Source organism: Orcinus orca, chromosome 4, assembly GCF_937001465.1.
Source record: "Orcinus orca chromosome 4, mOrcOrc1.1, whole genome shotgun sequence".
Classification (NCBI taxonomy): Eukaryota; Metazoa; Chordata; class Mammalia; order Artiodactyla; family Delphinidae; genus Orcinus; species Orcinus orca.
Window position 1 is genome coordinate 42,221,461 of NC_064562.1, and position 20,821 is coordinate 42,242,281.

The 20,821-nt window shown below is 39.6% G+C and overlaps 1 protein-coding gene across 2 annotated transcripts; it reads left to right on the plus strand.

The window, feature by feature from the left end:
- Positions 1-1,317: 1,317 nt before the first annotated feature.
- On the plus strand, positions 1,318-20,166 carry COQ2 (coenzyme Q2, polyprenyltransferase). 2 transcript variants are annotated; one of them, XM_033409982.2, is made up of 7 exons: positions 1,318-1,777; positions 6,207-6,373; positions 10,598-10,719; positions 12,242-12,327; positions 13,956-14,089; positions 17,247-17,435; positions 19,503-20,166. In XM_033409982.2, the coding sequence occupies exons 1-7, from the start codon at positions 1,321-1,323 to the stop codon at positions 19,665-19,667; spliced, it is 1,320 nt and encodes a 439-aa protein (XP_033265873.2). In that variant the 5' UTR covers positions 1,318-1,320; the 3' UTR covers positions 19,668-20,166. The 2 variants fall into 2 exon arrangements, with proteins under 2 accessions (XP_033265873.2, XP_004282209.2); XM_004282161.2 differs by having other exon boundaries at positions 1,318-1,654.
- The last annotated feature ends 655 nt before the right edge of the window (positions 20,167-20,821 follow it).

A 20,821-nucleotide genomic window follows, 5' to 3' on the forward strand; every position in this document is an offset into this window, starting at 1 on the left:
ACTGGCAAATTAATTAAACCCAAGGAAGGGGTCTTGGGAACCTCTGATCTATAGCCAGTGTAGGGAAGCAAAAATTTGTCACCCCAAAATGTGTCTCTTTGACATGGAGATTTTTTTTTTTTGCGGTACGCAGGCTTCTCATCATGGTGGCTTCTCTTGTTGCGAAGCACAGGCTCTAGGCACGTAGGCTTCAGTAGTTGCAGCACACAGGCTCAGTAGTTGTGGCTCACGGTCTCTAGAGCACAGGCTCAGTAGTTGTGGCACACGGGCTTAGTTGCTCCACAGCACGTGGGATCTTCCCGGACCAGGGCTCAAACCTGTGTCCCCTGCATTGGCAGGCAGATTCCTAACGACTGCGCCACCAAGGAAGTCCCGATAAGCTGGACCTGTGATGGGCTTCTGAAGTGGGGGTCAGCGAGCTTACAGAACTGAGCCTGCAACCTCTGGGCTCTGATGCAAACTCCAGATAGATAGTGACAGAACTGAGTAAAGTTATAGGACACTCAGGGGTCGCAGAGTTTCTTGATGTGTGGAAAATCCACACGTCTGGTGTCACAGGCCAAGTAGTGTTGTAGTAGAATACTGAGAGCAAACGCGAACAGGAGGAAGTGTGTGTTTTCCTTTACAAATATAAAACGAAATTTCCCAGGGCCTTGATCCCTCTGTCTACAACTGAACAGGCTGTGAGCTACTTTTGTAAATTTATTAAGGACCACCCCGTTGCCACCACCACGGGAGACAAGATATCACAGAATCACTGCTGAGGTTTTAAAGAAAGGTGCTGAAAGACTAACCCAATTCCCTAGAATACTAAAATTCAAATGAGAGACTTGCCCATAGTCAGTCAGTAAGTGATTAAATGGGATAATACATGTAAAGTGCCTGTAACCGTGCCTGGCACAGAGCGCTATCCATTAGTTGGCTATGATTAACCCCTTCGATCAGATATTCTAGCTGCAGGCTCATAGCATCCCACACACTCGCTGCCTCTGGATTATACGAACTGCTTTGAATTGATAATCAAGTTTAAGGTTTTCACTTGTGTAATGCATGTCTGTTAACTCTGAGTACGATTTTAATGTACATTCTCGGATTTGGCCGCTTGGTGCCCTTTTAGCTTTAAAAAGGAAACACCGCAAATCAGTATTTTGGGTTCAGTAAGTTTTTCTCGGTGTTTTTTTTTTTTTTCCTGTTACAACTGCTACGTATTTTGATAATAGGAACTCCTTTACCTGAAGAACTCCCTTACAGGTCAAGGTGACCGCAATCCTTCCCGTTTCACGTTACTCGAAAAGCTCCGACCAACCGGTCATCCTGCTGATGTCACTGCGCATGCCTGCCTGTGACAGGACGCTCGGGAATGACGTCAGGCCCCCGCGGGTCCGCGCTCTCCGGAGCGCCATGCTGGGCGCGTCAGGCACGGGGCTCGTGCGGGCCCTGCGGGCAGGGACGCAGGTGTGGCTGTGGGGCTCGCGCGGCCGCTCCCTCACCTTGCCGCACGCGGCCCGTGGGCTACACGCGGGAGACTGGCGGCCCTCAGCCGGGCGGGGACCGCTCGAGCGGCGGCCGAGCCTGCCTGCGGCGGCGATCGTGAACTCGGCGCCCCGCCCTCTGCAGCCCTACCTGCGCCTCATGAGATTGGACAAGCCCATAGGTGAGTGTGGACGGATGTGGCGGTCCGGGGGCTGCGGGCGCAGTGGAAGTGAAGCCCGAAAGCCGGGGCTTGGCCGCCAGGTGCCGAATACCGTCAAGACACCCGAACAGGGCTATCTCCGAGGTAACCGGCCGGCTGTCAAGCCTCTCTGAATCCTGAGCACGTGAGCTGGGCAAAAAATTCGCTCATTCCACAGTCCGTGTTTAAGTAGTGAATCGAGCAGAAATTCCGTACCCGTATCTCTGCATTTGCGCAGATTTACAGTGTGGAAACACTTCTACGTTCATTATATTTCATCCTTCCCATAATCCCAGAGCAAGTAATTGAGACGATAAAGACGCTGAGGAAATTAAGGCTCTTTGGCAGAGCCAGACCAGATGATGCTGAGTTTTTTTTAGCTCTTTGCCCTGCACCATCCGTCACACAAAGATTTAATTCATTTGGATGCTGCAGGTACAGCATTTATGGACTACTTATCAGCTCACAGTCGCCTCCTAAGGGAGGATTTTGCTGAACTTCCTATTTAAATTCACCTTTCTCCTCAGTCTCTCTTTACCCCCCATTTTTCTTCATAGCATTCGCCACTAGCCGTATGCATTTATTGGTTGATACACTTCTCCAGTACAGTATAAGCTCCACTTATATGGGACTTTTATATCTAGTGTCTAGAACAGCCTAGCGGTAGTATTGAATGAATTAAGTCCTACAGCATTGCGTAGCCTTAGGGCTAGAAAGAGCTATGGAAACTTTGTACTTTCAAAGAACTCCCAGTCTAGTTTAAAAAGAGTATTGTGTGAGTTGGAGAAGATTCGGTTAATAGTATTATGTATGTTAAGAAGATACAAGCCTGCTTGCTTTGGTTCTAAATAAGGTGACTGCAGGATTTTCAGACAACTTATGAATAGTACTATCAGAATTCATTCAGCAAACATTTTTTGAGCCCTTACTGTATGCCAGGAACAATAAATTGACAGTAGTAGAATTCCAGGTTCAATACTTCTTTACTTAAATTCTTCTTTTGTGGGGTAATTTTATGTTTATTGTTTTATTTTGTTGAATTTTGATCTTGTTAAAAAGTGGGTTTCGTTGTTTTTCAGAAAGGATTACAACTTCCTACAACCATGTCACAAACTACATTATTTCAGGAGGTTTCAGCAGGTAGCACTTTTTCCACTAAATTGGTGGTATAACTGGTTTTACCACGTTTATGGCTGAAACTGCATTTATGTTTTCTTTTTTTTTTTTTTTTTTAGTATGTGGGCCTCTCACTGCTGTGGCCTCTCCCATTGCGGAGCACAGGCTCCGGACGCGCAGGCTCAGCGGCCATGGCTCACGGGCCCAGCCGCTCCGCGGCATGTGGGATCTTCCCAGACCGGGGCATGAACCTGTGTCCCCTGCATCGGCAGGCAGACTCTCAACCACTGCGCCACCAGGGAAGCCCGCATTTATGTTTTCTTGAAGACAATGTGTAATTAGTGAATGAATCTTGGCCTCAGTTTACACAAGCTCTTTGGTCTGCCCATCACCTCTCAGAATGCTTACTCACTTTATAATCTCCCAGAGAGTTTTTACTTTTTCTATAATAAGTATATCTTTCTGAAACCTATTGTATCCTCCCACCTCTGCATCTTTCTTCATGGGAGAGAACAGAATGAAAGTGTCATAGGGGAGACCAAAAAATGTTGGTGAGAATCAGGAGGGCAAAAGAACAATAAGAACTCATGGGTGTTTAGAGCTTTAGGTATCCAGAGTGATAGCCTGGAGCCAAACTGCTTGGATTTGAATTCCAGCTCTGCCATGTTTTTGCCTGTGTGACCTTGGACAAATTACTGTCTCTATGCTTCAGTTTCTGTGTTTGTTAAATGGGTATAATAGAAGTTGTGCCTATCTCATAGGTTTGTTGTGAGAATCAAAACTATTGTAGGACAGCACCTGGCACAGAGTAAGCACTATGAATTTGTTATTGTTTTCATTATCACCATTATTAATATTGTCATAACAACTCTAAGAGGTAGATGATGTTCTTTCCCCTCTTTTGTAGATGAGGAGTGCTGAGGCTTCAAGTTTAATATACTTTAGTGTCTAGTGTCACTTACTAGGAGCAGACATTGAACCTTCACTGCAGGAACCCTCCTCATCTATAGGGGTGCCCTGCAGATTCCTATCAGTGAATACGGTACCTAAAATGCAGACTTACAGCCAAGGAAATTTTGACACTGACACAAAATGCTATAGGTGGTTACACATCTTTCTCTAGAATTCTTTTTTAAATGGCGCCTTCATTTCTACTTGTACCAGGAAAATGCCTGTGAAGTAGTGATCTTTTTTTTCTGTCAGGGCAGGATCAGCTAGCTACTCCTCTGTCCCTCTGAGCTATACTGATAGGTCCAGGGAAAAGGAAGTGGTTAAACCCATTGTGTTTTAACCTCTTCGTGCATCTGTTTCCTCATCTGTAAAATAGGAATAATAATAGTGCCTACTTTATAAGGGTGTCTTTGAGGATTAAATGAGTTTGTATATATAAAGCATTTAGAACACTGCTTGACATTTCACAAACATTTAGAAAATAGCATTGTTGTTATTGTTTTAGATGGGACACACTGAATATGAGTCTGCCCAGAACAACCTGAATTCAGGTCTAGACTGGTCATTTCTGATTTTTAGCCTCTCCTTGCCTTGCCTTTTCTGTGTGTTTAAGCCCCTTTTGGAAAAGACTTCCTGAGTTTTTCCTACTCCATACCCCGTTAACTTGGGTGGCATTGTTTTATGCCTTTATAGCATCGTGTACTTTCCCCGTTGTTGAATTGATCTATTTCAGTGTTATTTATTTAACCGTGTTTCTTCCTTTTGCTTTATAAGCTGTGTGAAGGCAGAAATCAGCCCTCACTTAGTCACCATTGTATTCCCAGTTCCTGGAACAACTCTGGTACAAAATATTTGCTTTATAAATATTTGCAAATGAATAAAGCTTAAATTTAATGAAGCTTAAACATAATCATAATGACTTTGTCATTTGACCATTTTTGTACAGGATCGATTTTTCTTTAGCCAAATGTCCTATTTATTCCACTTTTTGAGGAGGAAGAAATTATCCTCTACCCTTCTAAGTTAAGTCTAAGAATTAAGTTGACATGAGACAGATTAATAGGAAAAAATCAAACAAAAATTTAATAGCATGTGTGGGTGAGAGAGACCCAGGAAGACTGAGTAACTCACCAAAATGGCCAAAATACCCTCACCTTAAATATCTTCAGCTAAAGACACAGCAGGATATTGGGGGTAGTGGTTTGGGAATTAAAAGGGGAGGAAGGTAATTCACTGGAGATAGAAAAGTAAATGTTTGGTAAACGGTCGTCTCTGGTCTCTAGGCCCTATCAAGTTTCCCCACCACACCTAGCCCATATTTTTGGCAGATATCTGATGATAGGTCTACTCTGGTAACATTCTTGAAAATGTTCTTGAATCTTCTGTTTCTTAAAAATAATTGGCCTAAATTAATCCTCATGCCAAAGGGACACATTTGTGGGGTGGCACTCTTATATTGCTAATATACACTCTTATATTACGAATAGAAAAGAAAAGCTCAGAATTTATCTAATAGGTACAATATCCAAACATTTGTTGAAAGATTTTCTTTTGAAAATAGGATATCTACTACAGGTCATGTGTGAAGGCTCCTATCCCTACAATTTATTTGGTTTTAGCTTAATTTCATCTAGTTTATGGGCTGAGTACCAAGAACTAATCCCATTTGTGCATGTAGTAGCAAAATATTTTTAAAAAAACAATAGGTTAATCCTTCTTTCCCCCCCAAACCATTTTATTATATTATATTAACAATAAAGAAAGTTTTATTAAAGTTTTTTGAGGAGGTAATACATGCAGATGATACAAAATTTAAAAAGGTATAAGGGTATAGAGTGAAAACTAAGTCTTCCACCCCTTTTTCCCAACCAACCAGTTTTCTTCCCCAAAGGCAACTCTCAGTATCAGTTTCTAATGTTTCCTTCCTGACATAGTTTATGAACATACATTCAAATGTATGTATTTGTTTTATATGTGTATGCATGTGCGTATACACACACACACACACACACACACACACACACATGTATAGGAAAACTCTTCAGCTTACCCTCCATAGGAACTGGAACATTTGCAACCTCATCAGACATATATGACTATCCAGCTCCCCAGAGTATGTTGTCAGCCTTTGGGTTGTGCCAGTCTGCTAGGTGGAAAATGTTATCTCAATGTAATTTTCATGTGTATTTATCAAAGTTGAGTATCTTTTCATTGGTATAAGAGCCATTTGTATTTTCTATTATGTTTTTTGTCCATTTTTCGATCAGGCTTTTGATCTGTCTTCAGTTTCTGGGAACCCTATATATTAGGGAGAATAGTCCTCTGTTATATGAGTTGCAAGCTTATTTTCCCAGTTTTGTCATGTGTTTTTGACTTTGTGTTCCTTACTTCTTTTGGATACAGCATTTCAAACAAATGAAAACAGCTAACTTAATTTGTACTTTTTTTGTCTTTTTATTTTGCTTAGGAACCTGGCTACTGTACCTGCCATGTACTTGGAGCATTGGTCTGGCAGCTGAACCAGGTTGTTTTCCAGATTGGTACATGTTATCCCTCTTTGGCACTGGAGCTGTTCTGATGCGTGGAGCAGGCTGTACTATTAATGACATGTGGGACCAGGACTACGATAAAAAGGTAGATTCGTCCCAGAAGGGAACAGAGAGGCTCCTCTCAATTCTGCAGAGTAAGATGGTGGCATCACTTTTGAATGCCACATAAAGCAACAGGATCATTTAGCGTCCTCACTGAAATCCAGCGTAAGAAGTGCCAGTATCAGTTGAATAGCTGGTGTTGCAAAGTGCGGTGTGCTTCCTTTCTCAACAGAGGAGCGGCCATGGGGGCAAGGTGTGTACATCATTTTTACAAAACGAATTAGAATTTGGAAGGCCAGAGAAAGGATGTTGGGAGTGAAGGTGAAAATTCCATTCTGAACCTTTGGGTGTCTAAAAGAACTGTCATCCCTTCCTTTGAGATATACGTTGGAGCCATAACTATTCGTATGTAAATCAGATCTTAATTTAAATGAATCAAGGCAGCCCTATTAGCATTTGCTATAATTATTTCTTTTAAAAACATAATTTTATTTTTTTCTCCTTAGAAAAATAATACATGTTTATTCTGAAAAATTCAGACAGTACAAAAATAGAAAGGATAGAAAATGCAAGTCTTCCTTATCACCTCCCCCAAGCCCCCAGAAAAAACTTCATTTAAAGTTTGATACATCATATGTCTCTAGATTATTTTCTATGCATGTTCTAATGCATGTGTGTAATTATTTCTTTGTTCTTCAATAGACCATTATTTTCTCAAGGGAATGGTCTGTCTTGTTTGCCTTTTATTCCAGCAGACATACTATAACAAGTATAAAATCATTAAATGCTTGAGTAAATAATCAAGTAAACGTTCAATTTATAAGAAATCCAGGGTGAATTATGTGAAGTAAATAATCATGTGACACTCACATAAAGTGAATAATCTTCCCTGGTTTGCCTTTCATATAAGTCTTAGTTTTCCTTAAGCAAAGCACACCCATAATGATTTTTAGCTTATAGAACAGTGTCACATTAATAATTTTTAAATTCAAAAACATTTATTGAATACCTACTATCTATGAGACACAGTGACAGGTTCTAGGATTGTGTGGATGAAAGACAACATTGCTGACTTCAGTTTAGTAGCTATCAAGAGATGGTGTCCACAGGGCACTTACTGCAGACCACCTACCTTACCTTAGCATAATGCAGGGGGTTAGAGAGAAGTTTTGATGGGGTGAGGTGGGGTAAGGTGACTTTGGAACTATGACAGACTAAGATGGCAAAAAAAGCCTGTACAGGAGGGTGAAGGTCACTCTAGGCAGAGGAAACAGCAGACACAGAGGCATGGCTGTGAGATAAAATATATTATGCTTGACAACTGCAACTATGTGGTTTGTGTGTGGCTGGAGGGTAGGATAGTGGCAGAGTGGCAGGTGATGCATGTTAAGGCATCTCTATGTCTCGCTGACCATTGGGATGCTTTGATCTATGCCAGGAGATGCGTACTTTCTTGTTTTGGGGGTTTGCACATCCTGGTCAGTTTTTCATCTGCATAACCATATTAATGAGGCTTCTGGCCAGTATCACTTCAAAATAACTATTGAACACATTTAGAGCAGCCTAATGTCAAAATCCTGGTTGTGATATTGTACTGTAAAGTTTTGCAAGATGTTACCCTTGGGGAAAACTAAATAAAGGATACATAGGATCTCTATATTTCTTATAATACAGAGATTTTTTTAAAAAAATTGCATGTGAATCTACAATTATCTCAAAAGAAGTTTAATTAAAAAATAACATAGGACTTCCCTGGTGGCGCACTGGTTGAGAGTCCGCCTGCCGATGCAGGGGACGCAGGTTCGTGCCCCGGTCCGGGAGGATCCCGCATGCCACGGAGGGGCTGGGCCCGTGAGCCATGGCCGCTGAGCCTGCGCGTCCGGAGCCCGTGCTCCGCAACGGGAGAAGCCACAGCGGTGAGAGGCCCGCGTACCGCAAAAAAAAAAAAAATAATAAAAAAAAATAACATAATCAAACCAACCAACATTTTCTACTTTTTTAATTAACGAAATAGAGCCATTTTAGTTTTGTCTTAAGTGATTTTTATACTCACTAGATAAAAGGGAACTGATTAGATATCTTACATCTCCCCCATGCCATTTTTCTCTGATTAGAGGAATCTACAGTCTGTGGTGACATACAACAAAGCACTTAAATGAGTATTGTATAGCTATGGTTTTGCTAACATGAATTTTAAAATGTTGTGAGCATCTCTTTTACAGAATGGGTTAAAAACCTTGGTCAAATTGTAATGCTTACCTTACATTTTCTTAAAGACAGTATGTTTATGGCTGAGGGTTTTGCTTAATATGTTAGATGACTAAGTAAATTGCTAATACATTAAGTGGTAAGTGAATTGCTATTAGGTTATTTGGGTTAACTGTGTTTTGTTGATGATGTATGTAATCTGCTAGTCATGCGATAAACATTAGGTCCAATAAACATTGAAATAATATCAATGCACAGGTATTAATGATTTGGTTTTGTAAGCTGTGAGCATTCTAGTTTCATAAAAGCCACATAGAATATGTTTTTTGATCATCATATTGCATCGTTCTTTTTCTTTTGATGGAGTGCTTGTTTTTCACCTCTCGAGTTTAGCCAGGCAATTACCATTGTACTGGAGGGGCAGTGTAATTTTGTGGTTAGTACTGTGGTTGGTGGGACTGGACTGACTGTGCTACCTTAGTATCTGTGACCTTGGAAAGTTACTGAGCCACTCTGCCTCAGTTTCCTAAAACTTAGAAATGGCAAGAACTTGTGAGTGGCTAAAAGAGAGTTGTTACAAGGATTCAATGATGTGATGCATATATAGCTCTTAGATTATTAGCATTCAAATACTGGCAGGAATAATCATAATATCCTAAATCAAATACAAGAACATAAATATTATTCCCACTTGAAGCTACAGGGACCAAATCAAGGATGAGATATCCAGTTCTGGCACTAAGCAAGATGAGTCATTACAGTTTTTGACAAACAGTTTTATTGCACAGTGAAGCATGCTATAAATTGGGTCAGCAAATTTCTTCTGTAAAGGACCAGATAGTAAATATTTTAGGCTTTGTGGGCCACACAGTCTTTGTTGCAACTACTGCACTCTGTTACAGCGTGAAAGCAGCCACATACAATATGTAAAAAAATGGGTGTGTCTCTTTCAATAAAATTTTATTTGTGGACACTGAAATTTGAATTTCTTATTTTCATGTGGCACAATACATTACTATTTCTTTGTTTATTTTCAACCACCAAAAAAAGTAAAAACCATTGTTAGCTCATGGTTCCAACCAAAAACAGACAGAAAGCTGGATTTGGCTCACAGGCCATAGTTTGCTAAACCCTTGCTATAAATCATACAAAAATATGTTATATTAATTATAGTTAACATTTATTGCATCAGGCATTGCATTCACTCTGTAAGGTACGTGCTATTATTACGTCTCCCTCTCTTTCTGTTTTTCCTTAAATAGGTAAATAACCTAAGCCTGAGGGAGGTCAAGTAACTTGCCAGAATTCACACAGCCAATAAGTGATGGAATTGAATTCAAATGCTAGGCTCTCTAATCCCAGATCCTGAGTTCTTAACTTCCAGCAATGCTGAAAATTTTGGTTATGCTCTTTATTTGTGGTTGAATTTAGAATAATCACATTTCATGATCTCTTGGAAGGAAAAGAACAATATATATTATTTGTTCACATAATTGCTCTACCTATATTCTTACAGTGAGTTTGCCCTTTATATATGGGTGCAGTTAATATAAGATTACAGCCCCATTCCTACGTAGACTGGCAAAAGCACTCCCACTTTCAAACTCAGATAATCTGTCTTCTTTCTTCATGTCTGATATCTGATTGCAGTGCTTCCCATACTCAAAGCATTTACATGATATCAGCCTTATCTAACATGCTCTGCACTTTCCTCTTTCCTGAGAATTCTTATTATTTTTGTCCCTCTTTGCTCCATGGAAATTGAACATATACTTGCTAAGCTGGATAGGTAAATAGTTAGATTACGAAATTGCTTTGTTTTGTTTGTTTGGAGATGGGGATAGGAGATGGAAAGAAAGAGGAATGAATGGTGGGAATTTTTAGTTCTTTTCAATGCTATTTTAAATAGAAGTTTTGATTCATGGTAGTACTTCCAATGTTCACCTTTTATTCATATTTCTGCCTTAGTACGTACCATGGGCCAGTCTCTTGAGTAAATGTTTAAGTAAATGATTGAGCTATTCCCCGATGCTAAGGTATCTGTTTTTATGTTGTTAAGGTTACAAGAACAGCAAGTCGCCCAATAGCTGCTGGAGACATTTCAACTTTTCAATCCTTTGTTTTTCTTGGGGGACAGCTGACCTTGGCACTGGGTGTTCTTCTGTGTCTGAATTACTACAGGTACAGTATATGTGTTTTTTCATAATCATGTAAAAAATCTTTCCTTTGACATAGAAGTACATATAAAATAAAATAGAAATATCTGTATTACAAAGTTGTTTATTACCTAATCAAGCATCTGTAAAGTTAGCAATGTAAGTAAGTCACCACACAATGTAAAGTCAAGAATGCTTTCAGCCAAAGGAATGAAGAGATCAGTGTTTCGTTTTTTCTGCACCACCTCCAGTACTTGCACTATGTGTTCCCTAAAGGACTCAAGACACTTTTCCTAGGTTTTCTAGGTGCATGCGTGGGAGTGTGTGTATATACCCATTTGTATAATTTTATTTATCCTGGTAGTATCTCTGAAGCGTTAGAGGCAGAAGTGATTATGCTTACTTTGCAAAAAGAGGAACTGGGTCTTTCCCAGAGTCGTATTCCTAATCAATGACAGAAGAAAAAAGAACTCATTCTTATACTTCTTAAACAGAGACAAAATTAGACATTTGTGTACCAGATGGCTGCTTACATAGTGCTTCAATAAGACAAAAAAGAGTTCAGCAAATAAGCATATTTTATAGAGACTAGACTTAATTGTATATCTTGTTCTGATAGCTTCAGTCAAGTGAAAACACTTTGAAAGGTTATTCCTGGAGGGGTAGTGTTAAGTGAGCTGTGAGCTTCCTAAAAACATCTTATCTGACTGTCATCCTTTCATAGGTACTTTGTGACCTTATCCTCTTCTAGAGAAGTAACCCCTTGTGCATATAGGGAGGGATATCTTGACTCTAATTCTCTGTTAGGACATCTCAGTTTACTAGCTATCTTAATGTTTGAAAGCAACATTTAGGCAGCAGCACATGGGGAGTATTATGTTGGATACTGGGGCCAGATGCCTTAGGTTTGCTTCCTGGCCCTGCTACTGACTAGCTGTATAACAATTGGCAAATTACTTTCTCTCTTTGACTTTAGTTTTTTCATCTGCAAAAAAACAAGTAGAATAAAACTACCTGCCTCGTAAGGTTGTGGTGAAGGTTATAATGAGTTAACATATGTAGAGCAGTTAAAACAGTCCTAATACGTGAAAGCAATATATGTGTTAGCTATTCTTATTTTGTTTCATTGTTTGTAACACTTAAGATATTTTCTAATCACCCTTTATGTTAATTAAAGTCCAGGAATAAACGTCTAGGAAGAGAATTTTACAAAAAATACAATTTAGATAAATCATTTCCTCATTAGTGTTGCTATTATTGCCTTATTTACCGTTTTTTTTTTTTTTTTTTTGGCGATACGAGGGCCTTTCACTGTTGTGGCCTCTCCTGTTGCGGAGCATGGGCTCCGGATGCGCAGGCTCAGTGGCCATGGCTCACGGGCCCAGCCACACCGCGGCATGTGGGATCCTCCCGGACCAGGGCACGAACCCATGTCCCCTGCATCGGCAGGCGGACTCTCAACCACTGCGCCACCAGGGAAGCTCCTTATTTACCGATTTTTAAGAGATGGTGATATTAATCTTTTTCATGTTTTTTCTTGATTTCAGTATAGCTCTTGGAGCAGCATCCCTACTTCTTGTCATCACCTACCCGCTAATGAAGAGAATTACATACTGGCCTCAATTAGCCTTGGGTGAGCTTGAAATAACTATAAGTATTTCCTTCAATACCCTCAAGCTATACTTTTATATATAATATCAATCAATGCATGTGTGTGTGTGGGGGGTGTGTGTGTGTGTGTGTGTGTGATGTGGCAGAGATAAAATGTTAAGTCAGTCATGAAATTTTCCAAACCAGGAATAGATTTTCATGTTTTAATGGAGGGCAATTAGCCATTTTTATTGGCTAAAAAATCTTGGACATCTGCTAAGATATCATCATTATTATTTTCTGAAATGCTCTTAAAAATCTAGGTATGTCATGAAGAAAGAAAATTAGCCCCTTGACTTCACCGCTCTCTTTAGGTAGTTGATCTAGATGCCCTGAAGATTTTGGGGATTGGAATAGAAAGCACTCTGAGGCAGGAGAACAAGAGTTGAAGTGTGTGATAGCTTAGCTCCCTTTCTGGGAAGCCTTCCTTAAACTTACCAGAAGAAAGTTAGCCAGTCCCTCCTGGGCTCCCATAGCACTCTAATGTGACACTTACTCGTTTCAACAGCACTAATTCAACAGGAAGATATTGAGAGCCTACCCTCTCTTCCCATTAATAAATTGTAAACACCTAGAAGATAAAGCATTCTTTATATATGGATGGTGCAGCATCTAACATGGTGCTTGGCACATCACAGGTATTCAATAAATATTTGTTGGCAGATAGAGGAAGATAGGTAGGTAAGTCGAAACCTATTGCAAAAATATCTACTCCTAGACTTTTCTGTTCTATTCCTAGAATAGAGTATTAAGAAAACTAGTATTTTTACTTTAAATATTTATTGAAACCCTGACTTTTACTTTGTGCCAGGAATCACATCAGGTACTAGGAAAATAAACATGACTGAAACACATTCATCATCTTGAAGGAGCAAGTCCCTCAGATACCTCAAAGTCAGTGGGTCCCAAACATCTCAGAAACCCTTTTTCTCCTCCTCATTGCCTGTTTCCACTTAGAATCCCTCCTCCTCAGTTGATGAAGTACCTCTCCTCTGTGGCCCCACAGAGCATGCATGTCAGTGTACCTGAGGGACTTGCAGGTGGAGATGTCTAGCAGGCAATTCAGTATCTAGTCTGAAGCTGAGGGAAGTGATTAGGCTTACACATAGATATTTAGGAGTTGTCACCATGTGGAGTTTGTTTACAGTCCACAGAGAGGGTGGACTTGAAGAACAAGTGTTCCTGTCTAACTCTTGTTTCTGTAACTTAAAGGGGAAATAGAGCAATAATGGAAAAAACACAGGAGTTTGACTCAGATAGGTCTAAGTTCAAACTCTAGCATCTAATACTATTTATCATTGGTGCCAGTCGTCATACTAGGTAGGATAAATGTTGTTCTCATGAAACCTCCTATTTATCAGGGAGATATTATTCTTTCTGTTAGCTCTGTTATTTTAATTGTTATTTAACCTTTCTGGTTCTGTTTTCCTTTTTTGTAAAATGTAGCTAATAACTACCACATGAGAGACTTGAGAAAATTTAAGGGAGAAAACAGCATACACAGAGCCTAATACATAGAAGCATTTAATACATGCTGATGCCTCTCTCCTTCCCTTTGGAATTCTAAAGTACATTTAGACTTTTCTCCTCTTTCTGTTTCACTAATTATAGGATTGACTTTTAATTGGGGAGCATTACTTGGATGGTCTGCTGTCAAGGGCTCCTGTGATCCATCTGTTTGCCTTCCTCTTTATTTTTCTGGAATTATGTGGACTCTAATATACGATACTATCTATGCTCATCAGGTAAAGAAATATTCTTTTTCATAACTTTGGCTTAACTGTTATTATTTTTTAAGAACTTTAAAAATAAGTACTAAATTAAAGGGAAAGTTTTTTTTCTTTAGGCTTTTAAAAAAAATTGAAGTAACATTATATGTGTCATGTGTACAACATTATATTTCGACTTCTGTATACACTACAGCATACTCAGCATCAAAAGTTTAGTTTCCATCCATCACCATACCACTGACCCCCTTTACCCGTTTTGCCCTCCCCCTTCCCCTTTCCCCTCTGGTTACCACTAATCTATTCTGTGTATCTATGTGTTAGTTTTATTTTGTTTGTTCGTTTATTTCTCTCTTTCTTTTAATATTCCACACATAAGTGAAATCATAGTGGTATTTGTCTTTTTCTGTCTGACTTACTTTACTTAGCATAATACCCTCAAGATCCATCTATGTTGTTGCAGTTGGCAAGATTTTATCTTCTTATGGCTGAGTAGTATTCCACTGTATGTATATACCACATGTTTATCCATCCATCTGTTGATGGGCACTCACATTGTTTCCATATCTTGGCTTGTAAATAACACTGCAGTGAACATTGGGGTACATATATATCTTTTTGAATTAGTGTCTTTGTTTTCTTCAGGTAAATATCCAGAAGTGGAATAGCTGGACCATATGGTAGTTCTATTCTTAACTTTTTGAGGAATCTCCTTACTGTTTTTCCGTATTTATATTCCCACCAACAGTGCACAAGGGCTCCTCTTTCTCCACATCCTTGTCAACACTAGTTATATTCCTGTCTTTTAGATAGGCATTCTAACAAGCATGAGATGATATCTCATCATGGTTTTGGTTCGCATTTCCCTATTAATTAGTGATGTTGAACATCTTTTCACGTGCCTATTGGCCATCTGTATGTCTTCCTTAGAAAATTTCTTCAGGGCATTCTATTCATATCCTCTGCCCATTTTTTAATTGGGTTATTTGTTTTTTGGTTGATGAGTTCTTTATATATTCTGGATATTAACACCTTACCGGATATATGATTTGCCACTATCTTCTCCCATGTGGTAGATTGTCTTTTCATTTTATTGATGGTTTCCTTTGCTGTGCAGAAGCTTTTTAGTTTGTTGTAGGCTCATTTATTTATTTCTGCTTTTGTTTCCCTTACCTGCGGAGACATATCCAGAAAGATATTGCTAAGACTGATGTCAGGGAGTGTACTGCCTATGTTTTCTTCTGGGAATTTTGTGGTTTCAAGTCTTACATTCAAGTCTTTAATCCTTTTTTTGTGTGTGTGTGGTACACGGGCCTCTCACCGCTGTGGCCTCTCCCGTTGCGGAGCACAGGCTCCGGACGCGCAGGCCCAGCGGCCATGGCCCATGGGCCCAGCCGCTCTGCGGCACGTGGGATCCTCCCGGACCGGGGCACAAACCTGCGTCCCCTGCATCGGCAGGCGGACTCCCAACCACTGCGCCACCAGGGAAGCCCCTTTAATCCATTTTGAGTTAATTTTTATGTATGGTATAAGATAGTGGTCTAGTTTCATTTTTTGCATGTGGCTGTCCAGTTTTCCCAGCACCGTTTGTTGAAGAGACTGTCCTTTTTCCATTTTATGTTCTTTGCTCCTTTGTTGTAAATTAATTGTTCATATATGGGTGGGCTTATTTCTGGGCTCTCAATTCTGTTTCCAATGATCTGTGTGTGTCTGTTTTTCTGCCAATACCATGCTGTTTTGATAACGATAGCTTTGTAGTATAATTTGAAATCAGGAAGTATGATACCTCCAGCTTTGTTGTTTTTTCTCAAGATTGCTTTGGCTTTTCAGGGTCTTTTGTGGTTCCATACAAATTTTAGGATTTTTTTGTTCTATTCCTGTGAAAAATGTTGTTGGTATTTTGATAGGGATTGTATTGAATCTGTAGATTGCTTTAGGCAGTATGGATATTTTAATAATTTTAATTCTTCAAGTCTATGAGCACGGAATATCTTTCCATTTGTCTTCTTCATTTCTTTTAACAATGTCTCATAGTTTTCAGAGTACAGGTCTTTCACCTCCATGGTTAAATTTATTCCTAGGTATTTTGCTGTTGTTGTTGTGATTGTAAATGAGATTATTTTCTTAATTTCTCTCTCTTTGAGCTCACTTTTAGTATATAGAAACACAACAGATTTTTGTATATTGATCTTGTACCCTACAGCTTTACTGTATGTGTTTATAATTTCTAATAGGTTTTTGGTGGCCACTTTAGGGTTTTCTGTATATAAAACCATGTCACCTGCAAATAGTGATTGTTTTTCTTCTTCCTTTACAATTTGGGTGTCTTTTATTTCTTTTTCTTGCCTAATTGCTCTAGCTGAGAATTCCAATACTATGTTGAATGAAAGTGGCAAGAGTGGGCATCCTCATCTTGTTTCTGATCTTAGAAGGACAGCTTTCAGTTTTTCACCATTGAGTATGTTTGCTTTGGGTTTGTCATATATGGCCTTTATTATGTTGAGGTACATTCCCTCTGTACCCACTTTGCATGCAGCCTCTGATGTCACATGACTGTGATTACAACATTATATGGAAATGCTTACAAATAAAGTTGCTGGAGGAGACCAGTCAGCCAGATGTGAGTGTATCATCAGGACCTAGCTCTACTTAAACAGGAAGGATTTGATGGGAGAGGCAAGGAATAAACTGAGCCAGAAGTGAAATCTGAATGGATGTGGTTAGGTGGCAAGTGAGCATTTTTCCACATGTGTGATTTTAGCAAGATTGAAACTAAAATGTATAGGAAATTATTGAGATTTGAAAACTCTGAAGTAAAGAAGAGCTATGTGAAGAATTAGAGTCTGACTTCTAATTTATTAGTAAAAGTATAGTTGAAAGTCAGTATAGGGTCGTAAAAGTACGATGATATGTAGAAATAGGTCTGGAAGATAATTTTAGCAGTAACATTTAACTTTGATTTGGCCTGCACATTCATTTTTGATCAACTGTTTCTGAGTTACTGTCATGTTCTTTAAAAGACAGTTTCTCCTGGAATTAGATGGTAGTGATGGTTGCACAACCTTGTGAATATACTAAAACCACTGAATTACATACTTCAAAATGGTAAACTTTATGATATGTGAATTAAATCTCAGTAAAATCCAGGCAATTTCTTACTACTTTCTCATGTTAGGACAAGAGAGATGATGCTCTGATCGGGCTTAAGTCCACGGCACTGCTGTTCCGTGAAGATACCAAGCAGTGGCTCAGTGGCTTCACTGTGGCGATGCTGGGGGCACTGAGCCTGGTGGGAATGAACATTGGTCAAACTGTGCCCTACTACACTGCTCTGGCTGCTGTAGGGGCCCATCTGGCTCACCAGGTTTGATCTTTTCCATATCTTTCCCTCTTTTTTCTTTGGTGTAAATTATAAAAATTATTTAAACAGGGCTTCCCTGGTGGCGCAGTGGTTGACAGTCCGCCTGCCGAGGCAGGGGACACGGGTTCGTGCCCCGGTCCAGGAAGATCCCACATGCCGCAGAGCAGCTGGGCCCGTGAGCCATGGCCGCTGAGCCTGCGCGTCCGGAGCCTGTGCTCCGCAACGGGAGAGGCCCGCATACCGCAAAAAAAAAAAAAAAAACCACTCCCCCCACCAAAAAGAAAACTATTTAAACAAAATGCCCTCTGTGTTTACCAAGCAAGTTAATTCCTTAAACAACTACTTGGCTTGTACTGCCTTGAACTGCCCTTTCCCTGCCCCAATATGTCATATAAGAAAGCTAGCTGTATTATTTTAGAGAAATAATGTAAACCTAAACCTAGATATTTTTTTTCCTTCTAATTTTCCTAGAATTATTTCTGATGTGTGTCTAGAGAAATTTGAGCAATGTCTTAAGGTTGTGGGTTGAGTTGAATTACTCTGAAAGCAAACTGGTCAACACAACTGTATTGTTTAAATGTGGGCATCTATTGATGGTTAGCAAACTAATCATTCATATGTTTGAGTCACAGTGGCACAGGGACCAAGGCAAGATAAGACACAAAATGGGAAGATGTCAGGGTTCTGCCTACACAGTAGGAAACTGCCAGGATGTTCACCCAGCACCTCAGCCCCACTTGTTTATATGGCAGGTCTACATCACTGACTTCTGTAAAATGAATAAACTAAGTAGAATTTAATTAAATAGGTTGCTTGTAAATGGACTGTATTTTTGCATCAGTATTACTGTTATTTTCTTTGGACAAAATCGAGAAGATGCTAGTAAGCCTGTATTTAGATGATCTATTTTATACAGATCGGTGCATGTGTAAGCAGGACTTGCATAACATGGTATGAAGGAAACTAAAATCTGATGTCCATAAAGTAAACCACATACTATATCACCTTCATTGTTTTCCTCACCAGGAAAGCTAAAAGGTTTGAATTAGTGATTCTCCACATTTCACCATTTTCCTCTTCAGAATTTCTCAGCATCTCCTTTTGGTCATTACTCAGCTTCACGGGAGTTGTTATCATCAGTTGATTGTCTGGTTAGGATAATGGATGTTTAGCAATATTTAAGCGCCTGGATATTAGCAGAGGAAGGCAAAAATTATGGGGATAATCACAAATATAGGAAATATTTGGAACCCACTTTATATTCTGAATTGCCTTTGTGGTCCTCTGCCTAGTCCTTGACACGGTACTTTAAGATGGACATAGTCTTCTAGTATTTGGAGAAAGGAAATCATGATAATTTTAAGCCTGCAGGTCACATAATAAAGAATAGTTGAGGGCTTCCGATGCTTAAGTCCAGGGAAGCGTAAAATAGGGACATGAGACTTTCTCAATATATTTGCAGGACAACTGTGGAGAAAAGAGAGTATGTTTGGTCGCTACCTGCAGATCTAGGATTTTAGGTGCCCTTCTCTATGTGGGGATGGGAGGGAGATTTTAACATGTATGGGGGTATTTTGGGGTATCATAAATAGACTGGGGAGGGACCACTACAGGCATTTAGTGAGCGAGGGCCAGGTACATTAAATATCTCTTGATGCAGTAGACAGCCCTGCACGGTAGAGAGTTGTCCTGCCCAAATGTAACTTGTTCCTCTGTTGAGAAACATTGCTCTGAAGAATAGAGCTAAACTGGAGGGTAGGAGTTATAGAGAGCAGATTTTAGATCAATCAGTTTAAGGAAGAACTTTCAAAATAGAATTAAAAATAGCATGCGTTGCCTCTCAGAGTGTTCGTGCACCCGTCAAGTGCAAGTTTTTAGCTTAGATGATATCCATTGAGAGATATGGTAGATTTTTTCTGCGTTGGAAAACAATCTGGGGTACATTAAAGGCTTCCCATTGCTTAAAATTCTATAACAAAGTGCTGTTATCTTCTTCATATTGATGTGTTTATTTGTGATGCCTAGAAGTCCATACTGCGTTCTAACATGGCATGTATTCTTTTCTTATAGATTTACACTCTGGACATCCACAGACCTGAGGATTGTTGGGATAAATTCACCTCCAACCGAACAATAGGACTAATAATTTTTTTAGGAATTGTCCTTGGGAATTTGTGGAAAGAAAAGGAGACAGATAAAACAAAGAAAAATATAGATAATAGAGTAGAAAATTAGCAAATTAAGTTTATCTGGGGATTTTTAAAACAAACTTTTACAAAATACTCACAGGTCTTATTACCACATAACTAGATTTGAATAAGTCTTACAATATGGTAATGAATTACAAACCAGTAGATGAAGTTGTAGAGCATTTTTGCCTGGATTTTAGTTCAACTATGTACTAGTCAAATTCTTCCCCATCACAGAAACCAGGAACTCTTCAGGATTTGCGATCACCTGGAGTATTTAAGTTATAATTCTCATCTGCAGTTACAGGAATTATATGAGTTTTGGCACTTTAGAAGAAAACTTGATGTGTGTCTCATCTAAATGACTGTCTTTGTAGGAAAATGGACTCTCTTTTTAGGGCAAAATAAAAGCTGCTACAGGAAGTTGAGGCTTATTGTTCTTTGCGTTGACCTTTACTTACTGCCAAAAGCTGTAATTCAGGAAACCGTTCTGTTTTTTATATTTTAGGAGAATTTAAATCAGTAAATAAAATTTTTTACCTGTTGTACCTGTACATACTACTGTTTGTTACCAACCCTGACATTTATTTGAGAGGTCTCTGTATACAACCATAGTGACCAGAATGGGCAGACAGTCACTAATGATGATTTTAATTTCTATTTATTTATTTTTTATCTCAGGTGATTGTAATTGATAGGATAGCGGTATGTTGGCTAGGTGTAGTAACTGTTTTTTCCTTACCCCCTTCAGAATATTCTCAACACAGCAGCCACAATGATTTTCTTAAAACCTCTATAAGGTCATGTCATTCTTCTTCTCAGAACCCTCCAGGATCTTCCCAGGTCACTCAGTACAAGCTAAAAGTCTTGTCACCTGCTAGGCCCACCATGATCTGGCCTTGTCTGTGGCTCCTCCACTCACACCCCTCTACAGCCCTGCTGGCCTCCACACTGCGCCTCAACAGGCTGGACAGACTCAACCGAGGGCCTTTACATGTACAATTTCCTTTGCCTACAGTGCTCTCCTTGAATTATGTCTTAGTCCTTCACTGCAGGTCTTTTCCTAAATGTCACCTTCTCAAAGAGGCTTTTCTTAGCCATTGTTTCTAAAATTTCATTTACAGGGGCTTCCCTGGTGGTACAGTGGTTAGGAATCTGCCTGCCAATGCAGGGGACACGGATTCCAGCCCTGGTCCGGGA

What these genes read in the sequence shown, in the direction of transcription:
- COQ2 (XM_033409982.2), top strand. Translation starts at nt 1,321, where the DNA reads ATGTCACTGCGCATGCCTGCCTGTGACAGGACGCTCGGGAATGACGTC. An exon ending in CTGTGTCTGAATTACTACAG is followed by an intron (nt 10,720 to 12,241) that starts GTACAGTATATG and finishes TCTTGATTTCAG; the next exon opens with TATAGCTCTTGGAGCAGCAT. An exon ending in ATACTATCTATGCTCATCAG is followed by an intron (nt 14,090 to 17,246) that starts GTAAAGAAATAT and finishes TTCTCATGTTAG; the next exon opens with GACAAGAGAGATGATGCTCT.